The 11021-nt window shown below is 43.2% G+C and overlaps 1 protein-coding gene and 2 pseudogenes across 1 annotated transcript; 1 reads left to right on the top strand and 2 right to left on the bottom strand.

Moving 5' to 3' along the window:
- Positions 1-229: 229 nt before the first annotated feature.
- On the bottom strand, positions 230-806 carry LOC125099198 (histone H2A type 2-C-like; annotated as a pseudogene).
- Positions 807-929: 123 nt separating this feature from the next.
- Positions 930-1607, top strand: LOC125099199 (histone H2B type 2-E). Its single transcript, XM_047728607.1, has one exon. The coding sequence runs from the start codon at positions 1089-1091 to the stop codon at positions 1467-1469; it is 381 nt and encodes a 126-aa protein (XP_047584563.1). The 5' UTR covers positions 930-1088; the 3' UTR covers positions 1470-1607.
- A 4876-nt stretch (positions 1608-6483) lies between these two features.
- Positions 6484-10927, bottom strand: LOC125097328 (cell division control protein 42 homolog; annotated as a pseudogene).
- Positions 10928-11021: the final 94 nt, after the last annotated feature.

Here is an 11021-nt window from a genome sequence, read left to right as displayed (position 1 = left end):
CAGGAAAGCCCAGGACCAGGTCCGCCGCACTCCCGCAAACTGCCCGCTCCCTTGGCGGCCGGCAGGGGGTGCACGTGTGCGTTGGGCAAAGGCCTCGGCCCCTCACTTAAAAGTAAAGATGATCGAGAACTCAGGGCTGGAGACGAGCAACGGGGGAGGGGCAACCCCTTCGCCTCGCCGTCTCCGAGATCGGCCCACTACCCGCAAAGGCAGGAGGGAGCAAGCTGGCTACTGTAACAACTCTTTTATTTGAGAGAGTGGGTGGCTCTTAAAAGAGCCTTTGATTTCAGAGGTGTCCCCTTCCACACCAGGGCTGGCTGGGCTTCAGGACGCCGGCCTCACTTGCCCTTTGCCTTGTGGTGGCTCTCCGTCTTCTTGGGGAGCAACACGGCCTGGATGTTGGGCAGGACGCCGCCCTGGGCGATGGTGACTTTGCCCAACAGCTTGTTGAGCTCCTCGTCGTTGCGGATGGCCAGCTGGAGGTGGCGCGGGATGATGCGCGTCTTCTTGTTGTCTCGGGCCGCGTTCCCCGCCAGCTCCAGGATCTCCGCCGTCAGGTACTCCAGCACCGCCGCCATGTACACCGGCGCGCCGGCCCCCACCCGCTCGGCGTAGTTGCCCTTGCGCAGCAGCCGGTGCACTCGGCCCACTGGGAACTGCAGGCCGGCGCGAGACGACCGCGACTTGGCCTTGGCGCGGGCCTTGCCTCCTTGCTTGCCACGGCCAGACATGACGACCACGCTCCCGCAAAACACCTCCCGCTAAGCCACCGACAAAGTCGCCGCGCACCACCCCGCTTCACCCTTTTATAGACAGAACCCGGATAGTCCAACCAGCCCTTCCATTGGCTGAAGCGCATCTTTGTCCTCACGGCCAATAGCGTGGCTCGGCCAGAATCCGCTCATTTCCATAATCTCGTCCCCCCGCGCGGGAGCGCCGCCGAAAACTCGCGAATCACCACGCAGCCCAAGCAGAGCCTTAATTTGCCTACGGCCTCTTTAAGTAGCGAGGCGCTTCCGGCCGCCTGGGCCTTACTGCGCTGCGTGCGCCTCCGGACGGCTCTCGGGTTGTCTCTTGCGCTGCCCGCTATGCCGGAGCCGGCTAAATCCGCTCCCGCGCCCAAGAAGGGCTCCAAGAAAGCGGTCACCAAAGCCCAGAAGAAGGACGGCAAGAAGCGCAAGCGCAGCCGCAAGGAGAGTTACTCCATCTACGTGTACAAGGTGCTCAAGCAGGTGCACCCGGACACCGGCATCTCCTCCAAGGCCATGGGCATCATGAACTCCTTCGTCAACGACATCTTCGAGCGCATCGCCGGCGAGGCCTCCCGCCTGGCGCATTACAACAAGCGCTCCACCATCACGTCGCGGGAGATCCAGACGGCCGTGCGCCTGCTGCTGCCCGGCGAGCTGGCCAAGCACGCCGTGTCCGAGGGCACCAAGGCGGTCACCAAGTACACCAGCTCCAAGTGAGTCCCCGCCGGGACGCGGCGCTCGCCTGGGGCGCCGGCCGCTTCGCTCCAAAAGGCTCTTTTCAGAGCCACCCATCTTCTCCGTGAAAGAAGCTGTTTTTTATTTACTTATATTCAAAACTTCTCTTTTTTTAGCACTTAGCTTTATTTCCTTAGGTAATATCAGTCTTCCTTTGGAGAACCAGAAAGGAACCCAAAATGGGTCCTGATTTTCTGTATGGTGGAGAGCTTGGTGTAGAGTAGGTGTATTCGTTCTGAAAAGTAACACCTCTAACTTAAACGGTTAGCGATGCATGGCTGTCAACGTCTCAAAGATTGTGGTAATTAGTGTTAAGGAGTGTTTACTGTAAAGCACTTAGTTGGGATTGTACTTTGTGACTTCATTTTCCTTGCTGTGGAAAATTCATGTGTTATAAATGCGAAGCAATGCTTTTGAAACCATCTCCAGAAACTCTTTCCTCTTCGTGTATCTCGATATCTGGATTCTGTCGTAAGTAATTTCTAGTTTACATACCTCTCCTGTCCCAGTTTAGTATTCCTTTCAGGTACACTGAGTCAGTACGTATTTCTAAAATTGGAGACGTTAAATTTTCAGATAATATAAAGGGCACTTACAATCTGTAATAGACCATTTTTGCTCAGGTGTTAAGTTACACAATTCCCCATAGTTGTAATTTTGATATTTTATAATCTGGATAAGGAAGGAAGGAAAGAGGGTTTATAGATTCTCAGGGATTTCCAGAACCTGGGCCTGCTAATCATAAAATGTCCAGGAACTCAACATTGCTAAAACTTTTAAGTCTGAAAAATGTTTGTCACTTTCTTGGAACAGTTGTGTTTTCTTCCTCTTTGAAATAGAAGCACTAAATATTAGAGATATTTAATTCAAATATTTCCTAATATTTGAGGCCATTTGACCCTGAATCAGTCAGTTTATCCCTAAAGTCACACATTTCCACTGAACCCAAATCACGGGCACTGAGGGGGAGAGGCAAGGATGGACAACCTCTGGGACATTCCAGGTAATAAATATTTGATAACCACTGACATACTGTCTATATAGTTGCCATATTAGTTGGTAAGAACCTGTTGGAGTTTTCAGTCACCACCCAGACAGTTTATTCCTTTTTCCTAAATTGTCCTTTCCCAGAACTCTTTATAATACTACAAAGAAAATTGGTTTCATATATCCCCTCATTAATTCAGGGCACTAAATACAGCATAAGACTTTGCTTTTCTACCTTCATTAGTGTTTGAAAACACATTTTAAAGAGGTCAAGTGAGAACAGAAAATAAGGTACTAAAATAAAGATGTAAAACTAAAACTTCCTGGAAAAAAATGTTAAGTGCACTGCAGGTGTCCTAGCTCATCCTCTTGTGTATACTCTTTTTTTTTTTTTCTCATGTACCCACATAAAATCCCAAATATGATCCTCCAGCATGATTTTTATTGCCTCCTGTCTGCCCTGCCCAATTAAAAAACAGTAACTTATTTCCTAGTATTCTACTGAATCCATCCTTTCTTTCCAATGATTAGACCCCAAGAAACATCTTACTGCTTTTGCATGTGCCTTTGCTTGAATCTACTTAGAGATTAGGCAGGAGGCTGAAGTGTGGAAATGGGAAGGAGAAAAGAAAATAGGGGGAGGTTTGAGTTTACAGGGTAGTAATATAATGAAAACATTTTGAGAGGCACACAGGATGTTGGGCAAATGCTGTAATTACATGTTGGGGAGGGAGTCATTACTATTTTGTTCTGAGGATTCTCTGAATATTGAGTAGGAAAGCAAAAATAGCTAATTCTTAAAGGTGGAGGTGACTCAGTGTAACTATATTATCCATCAATAATTCCCTTTGGAATCAAAATTTACACTTACAAGTGTGAAAACAAAACAGACATCTGTTCAGGCTCCACCATGAGTATTGGTGCACACCACTTCCTGCAATAAAGGCGAGGGGGGGGATCATATTTTGCACCCTCAGATAAATAAAACATGCTGGGGATGCAGCAATAAACAGAGAAGAAAAAGTCCCTGTCCACATAAAGCTATGTGTTCATTGGTGGATGCTGAAAAGAAGTAAATGAAAGAAATATACTATAATCAGGGAATGATAAGTACTATGGAGTACTACAGAATATGGAATCCAGTGTGGACAACAGGTCTGATCACTTAATATTTGAGCAAAGGCCTGAATAGATAGGATAGTGAGCCATAGCCTACCTTGGAGAAGTGGATTCTAAGAATTGGGAAACAAGTGCAAAGGCCTTGGGCAGGCACAAGTTTGGGGAGTTAAGGAATAAGCAATGCTAGTACGGCTGAAACACAGCAAGCAAAGAGAGTATCTGCAGGGAGAAGAGATCAGGGAGGTAGCTGAAGGTCAGACCACGTAGGCCATAGAGAGGCTTCATAGGCCATCGCAAAGATTTTGTTTTTTATTCCAAGTGAGTTGGAGTGCCTTTGGAGAGTTTGATCAGAGTAACGACATTATTTGACTTGTTTTTTTAAAGCTCATCCAGGATGCTATGTTAAAAAATAGACTATAGGAGAGCAAGAGTAGTAGTAGGAGAGAGATAGGTGGTATCACTGGAGATCTGAGTAGTGAAGACATATTTTAATTGAAACTGATGAGCTGAATGTAGGTTATGACGGGAGAAGAATAAAGGATTAATTGTGGGTTTTTGGACAGAGCATTCAGAAAGAGCTGCTATTTACTGACATGAGTGATGAGTAGGTTTGGAGGGAGAAATCCAAAAGTACTGTTTCGGACAAAATTGTGAGACTCCTGGTAGCTATCTGAGTGGAAGTATCAAGTAGGAATCAGATAGGAAAGACCAAATTCCCAAATGGGAATATGAAATATGATAATCTGGAGTTCAGGGAAGAGAAAGGGGTTGGGGGTGGAAAGTCTGGTTCTTGCTCTTTTGTAGATGATCTGCCGTCTCTTTCTGAAAGCACTTAGAATCGCTCACTAGAACATGTCAAGATGTGTTCTCTTCCTGGAAATGACTTAGCTTTGGTCTACTGAGACCAAATTTGACTAAACTCCTCTATGCAACTTCATTTTCAATCTCAGACTTTAGAAGATAGAATAACCAAATGTCTAAGCCAATGTAATTGGAGCATCCGTGGACTAGTGCAATCACATAAGTCACTGTAATCTTTTTTTTTTTAAAGGTCTTATTTATTTCACAGACAGAAATCACAAGTAGGCAGAGCAGCAAGCAGAGAGAGAGGGGGAAGCAGGCTCCCGCTGAGCAGAGAGCCCGATGCGGGGCTTGATCCCAGGACCCTGAGATCATGACCTGAGCTGAAGGCAGAGGCTTAACCCACTGAGCCACCCAGGCGCCCCAAGTCACTGTAATCTTTAATGAGTAGAGCAAGTATGATGAGCGAGAGATAACATTCAGAGTTCTAGTTAGTAGATGGATGATCATTCTCAAACATACATAAGCCCTTTAATGAGATGAAAAATCGTTCTTGATGAAAGTGTATCAGTTAACATAGATTTGTTTTATTGCAAAAATAAAATGGATGATAATGTCTATGAAAGCTGTTTCTGTCATGCTTAAAGTCTTTAATCACAATTAAAAAAAAATTTCTCAAGAAGGGGGAGTTCAAACCTATAGAAAAATTGAAAAAAAAAAGTAGATCTTCAACCATATCTTCATCTAGATTCACTAATTGTCAAATTTGCTGCATTTGCTTTATCACTTTTCATGCACACTTACACATTTTCTGAATAATTTAAAAATAAGTTGCAAACATTCTGACATTTCTCCCTAAACACTTTAGCATTTCTCCCTTAGAAATACATTGTCCTATATGACTACATACCATTATTACATACAACAAATTTAATACTGACTTAATATTGTTATATACAATCCATATTCAAATGTCTTCAATTGTGAAAAAAATATCCTATATATAACTGTTGTATTAGTTTCCATGGCCTAATTGGAAATAGTCTTTGCAGTTGTAACAAATTACAGTTGATTTTTTTTTTTTTGGTGAAGGGTTTTTTGTTAATTTGTTATTATTTATTTGTTAATTTGCATCTGAAAAGAATTCATATACATAGAATTGGGACATGAGAAAGCATTGGTTCAACAGTAATCAATCTACAAGAATTAGGATTAGGGGAAGATGGGGAAAATTACCCAAACATTTTTTTAAAAAATTGGAAACTGCAACCAAAATAAGTGGATAAAATTCCTATTAACACTCACAAAGAGTCTTAAGACTCCATGATTTTTTTTAATTAAATTAGAGCCCTCAACTAGCTACTCTAGGGTTCCTCATATGCAAAACAGAAACAAGGGGATTCCCCTGACTGGTCTCATGTTGTTAAATGTTCTCCCCACCCCATCCACACCCCCAGCTTCTTCATCCTCCCAGTTTGAAAGAGGATGTGCATCATTCCAAAGATCTGTCTCCTAGCGCCACCCCTCACATTTCCTCGATTTACCAGGTCTTCAGCTGTATTCTAGGAACACCGTATTGTACACTATTAGGCTGGAGATCTCTGCTAAGCATGTAAGACAATGACAGGGGAAAAAATGTTTTTTAATTACGTACTCAATCCATTTGGTGTACTTCCAAAGGCACAATACTTTTCATTTACCAGTGAAAGAAGAAATTAACTTCAAAAAAAAATCAGCAAATGGCAAACAAATTTCCTTAAAAGTCACAGTCACATATAGAGTGTGCATCCTAGAAGAGAGGAGGGGCAAGACACGTTCCACCCACTTTCGTGAGTTTCATCAAATACTGGACCTACTCAAGGGTAGAGAGAAAAGGCAACTTTCAAAAAGGAGTGGGTTGTGGGGTTTTTTTGAGGGTTTTTTTTGTTTGTTTGTTTGTTTTTTGGATAGAGATCACAAGTAGGCAGAGAAGCACGCAGAGAGAGAGAGAGAGAGAACGGGAAGCAGGCTCCCCCGACCCCGAGCAGAGAGCCCGATGCGGGGCTTGATGCGGGGCTCGATGCGGGGCTCAATGCAGGGCTCGATGTGGGGCTTGATCCCAGGACCCTGGGATCATGACCTGAACGGAAGGCAGAAGCTTTAACCCATTGAGCCACCTAGGCACCCCTGAAGGAGTACGTTTTTAAATGAGGCATTTACTATACTCCTTCCTAAGAGCACGAGGTAAAGAACAAGTTTTCTAAACTAGATATAGGAAGTGGAATGTGGAATCAATCCGTCCTCCTCCCCTTAAGGGCTGTCCAATGGTTAATGAATTTAAAAAACATGACTAAATAAAAACATCCCCCCCCACACACACTCCTGTACCCCACCCCACTGTCCCTACCACAACCAGAAAAAAACAAACAAAATTAAATGTCCCAGATCATTCTCCAGAGTGGATGGAGCCTGGAAGCAACTTCAAAATCCCACATTAATCTGCTAGAGTCATCACAAGCATGCCTTTCTTTTAAACAAATGACAAAACAATAATTAGTACTAATCACTCTTCTGATAATACACAATTACTCAAATTAGAGACGGGTAAGGGAACCATACATCCGGGCCTTGTCTCACATGAGTGCATGTGGGTAGGTGCAGACATTTGTCACTATTGCAAAAATGATTTTTAATCTTAATCTTGAGTTTGATTTAAAATTGCTTTTAGTATGATGCTGACACCAGCCGTAGGGAAAGGGCTCTGGAGAGACGTTCACAGTAGCACACACCGGCGGCTCTTCTCTGGTCCGGCAAGCTCCAAGGTAGCCCATGTTGCTTCGTCAAATACATTGTTTAGGCCTTTCTGTGCCAGTGCAAAACACTCCACACACCTGACTGCCTTCAGGTCCCCGGGCTAGCTTTTCAACCCTCTCTGGAATGATAGGCTTCTGTCTGTTCTTGGCAAGTTTCTCAGTCATAGAGGGGTCATCTCAGATATAAATTTGGGTCCCAACAAGCAAGAAAGGAATGTTTGGACAATGGGGCATTATCTCAGGCACCTATTTTTCCTTCACATTTTCGAATGAGAATGGTGAGACCACTGACAAACAGATGAAAATATACCTGTTTGTGGATAACTCAGTGGTCGTAATCTGTCACAATCCTCTTGCCTTCCAGTGTCAAGAAGTCCAAGAGTATATGCCCTCCACCAATCGTAACTGACTGCATCCTTGTCAAAAACAGCCGGTACATGGGCAGGTGGAAATCCGTTTGTTGTGTAGGATATCAGGAGACATGTTTTACCAATGGCACCATTGCCCACAACAACACACTTCATTGTCTGCAGTGCGGAAACCACTCTGTATCCACTTGAAGTATTTCAGATTCGATGATGACCTCAGCTTCTCCGCCGGGGCACTGGCAACACCGCCTACAGTTGATCCTTGAACAACAAAGGGTTTGGGGCACCGACCCTTGAGCAGTCAAAAATCTGCATATGAATTTTGATTCCCCCCAAACGACTACTAGTCTACTGTTGACTGGAAGGAAGGCCTTCTGATAACATCAGTCATTAACACATAGTTCGTGTCATATACTATTTTCTTACAATAAAGTAGGCTAAAGAGAAGAAAATGTGATTAAAATCATAAGGAAAATACATTTGGAGTTCTGGGCCGTATTTATCCAAAAAATGTGTACAAGTGGACCTGTGCAGTTCAAATGTGTTGTTCAGGGGTCAACTAACTGTATTACAATCTTTGTGGCTTAAAACACACATGTATTCTCTTACAGTTCTAGAGATCAGAAGTATAAAATCAGTTTCACCAAGTGGAAACCAAGACTGTACTCTCTCCAAAGGCTCTAAGGGAGAGACTCCATTTCCATGCATTTTCCAGCTTCTAGGCGGGGACCTTCTTTCCTCTTCAAAGGTGTCGTATCATCTTCAAATCTCTCTCTGCTTTCATCACCTTTTTCCGCCCTTGACCTTTCTGCTTTACTCTGATAAGGGCCCTGGTGATTACATTTGGGGCTCACCCAAATAATTGAGGATAATCCCCCTATTTCAAAATCGTATCAGTAAAGTCCCCTTTGCCATATAAAGTAACATTCACAGATTCTACGGACTTAGATGTGCATGTAATTGGGGGCCATGTGCCTCTTACCACAGCTGTTGACTACTGTTAGGCATTGAATTTTGTCCTCTAAAAAGATATGTTGAAATCTAACTCCCCAGGGCCTTAGAATGTGGCCTTATTTGGAAGTAGGGTCTTTGCAGCGATGTACAGTCATACCTCTGACATATTGTGGGTTAGGTTCCAGACCACCACAATAAAGCAAATATTGCAATAAAGCAAATCAGATGAAATTTTGAGTTACTCAGTACATATAAAAGTTATGTTTACACTGTGTTGTATTTTATTAAGTGTGCAATAGCATTATGTAAAAAAAAAACCTCCGATATATATACCTTAATTACAAAATATTTTATTGATAAAAATGCTAACAATCATCTGAGCTTTCAGCAAGCTGTGATCACTGATCACAGGTTGCCATTAACAATAATAATGAAAAGTCTGAACTATTGTAAGAATTACCAAAATGTGATAGAGACATTGAGTGAGCAAATGGTGTTGGAAAAATGATGCCAATGGGCTCGCTCCACATAGGGTTGGTGCAAGCCTTCAATTTGTAAACAATGCATTATCTGCAAAGCACAATAAAATGAAATTTGCCTGTAATCAATTTAAAATGAGGTCATTAGGGTGGGCCCAAATCCCATGTGACTAAGAACATGAAAATGTACAAACACACAGGAAGAAAACTGAGCCAGAGGTCGGAGTTATGCAGTCACATGCCAAAAAAATCGCTGGAGCTACCAGAAGCTGGGGAAAAACAGAGGATTCTCCTTAAGAGCCTTCAGAGGGACCGGGCCCTGGTAACACCTTGACTTCAGATTCCTAGCCTCCAGGACTACGGCAGAATAAATCCCTGTTGTTGTTTTAAACGATTTTATTTATTTATTTGAGAGACAGTGAGAGAGATCACAAGTAGGCAAGGAGGCAGGCAGAGAGAGAGGGCGAAGCAGGCTCCCCACCAAGCAGAGCTCCCGATGCAGGGCTCGATCCCAGGACCCTGAGCTCATGACCTGGGCCGAAGGCAAAGGCTTAACCTACTGAGCCACCCAGGCACCCCAAATTCCTGTTGTTTTAAGCCACTCAGTTTCTGGCCCTCTGTTATGGAAGCCCTGAAAAACTCATACAAATACTAAGAATTTTAGTCATAGAATTACATTAAGTTTTTAAATAAAATATCCGATTTCTTTAAATCCCAAACATTCCTCCTGGATGGTAATATTAATCTCTGGCCCTGGTGAAGTATTGATTTTAATTTAACTTGGAGACTTGGTCCAAATGTGCAGTTGGAGCACCTCTATTTTTTTCTTATCTACCTCATTTAACCTCTTTGAGACCTTTCGGGACAGTCTATCATTGTTTATGCTGGGAAATTATGTTATTATTTCTCAAACATTTCAAGATTCAAACTAGTTTAAATGAAAGTATGTCAGATAAATGGGCTTAACTGGATGTCTGATGGTAGAACAGGGCTTGCAGTTTGGCTGAATTCCATGAGTGGTTGGTTCAGTTCTCCGATTCTCCCCTGAGGATGTACTTTTTCCTCTAGTGGGATCATGACCCCAGCCGAAGGCAGACACTTAACGACTGAGCCACCCAGGTGCCCTCCAGTATTCCATTTTGATTTACAGCCCCAGTTGTTCAGAGGCATTTTGGGGGGCTCAGTCGGTTAAGCATCTGACTCTTAATTTCAGCTTAGGTCATGATCTCAGAGTCTGGGGGATCAATCCTGCCTCATGCTCCCCGATCAGCAGGGAGTCTGCTTGAGATTCTCTCCCTCTCCCTCCCTGGCTGCTCCACCCCACCCACACACTCTCTCTCAAATAAACAAATCTTTAAAAGAACAAAAAAACCCACACAGCAGTAATTGTTTAAACCAAAAATTTAGTGGTTTTGCTCTTACATAATTTTATTCCTCACCAAAACGAGTCAATTTTACCTCCAAAATATAATCCTGTTCTTGGCAAGTTCACCATTACCATCACTGTATTCCAATCCAAAGTGTCTAAACTTCCTAGGGGTTCTCACACTTAGGCACCCATTGGAATCACCCAAAGGATCTGTTAACACAGATTATCAGGGCCTGAAATTCTCACTTTTAATAGATTTTTCAGGTAATGCTGATGCTCCTGATCTGAAGACCAGATTTCAGGAATCACTGCTCTAGTCTGCAACACTACAATAGCCTCCTAATTGTTTTTTTTTGCTCCTACTTTGGGCAACCTAAGGTCTATGACCACTAAGCAATCAGAGTAATCTTTTTTAAGGTTATACAAATCCCTGCCTAAAACAATCCAAGAGTTCCCTAAACACTGAGAACAAACTCTCAAGCTAATTAACTTCCTTTTCACTTTGCCAACCATATTGGGCTTTCTGCTCCTCTAGCATTTGAGTCTCTTTCCTGCTTCAGAAATTACCCATTTTTCGTTCCTAATACGTGAAAATAGCCTTTAAATCGGACAAACTAAGTAACAGTTCTTGGGGGGAAATCACTACTACCATATTTTAGGCAGGT

Source organism: Lutra lutra, chromosome 4, assembly GCF_902655055.1.
Source record: "Lutra lutra chromosome 4, mLutLut1.2, whole genome shotgun sequence".
Lineage (NCBI taxonomy): Eukaryota > Metazoa > Chordata > Mammalia > Carnivora > Mustelidae > Lutra > Lutra lutra.
Note: the sequence above shows the minus strand (reverse complement) of the source record. Positions and strands in the feature narration are given on the sequence as shown.

Bases quoted from the DNA above. Each gene is read 5' to 3' on its own strand.
- LOC125099199 (XM_047728607.1), top strand. From the start codon at position 1,089: ATGCCGGAGCCGGCTAAATCCGCTCCCGCGCCCAAGAAGGGCTCCAAG.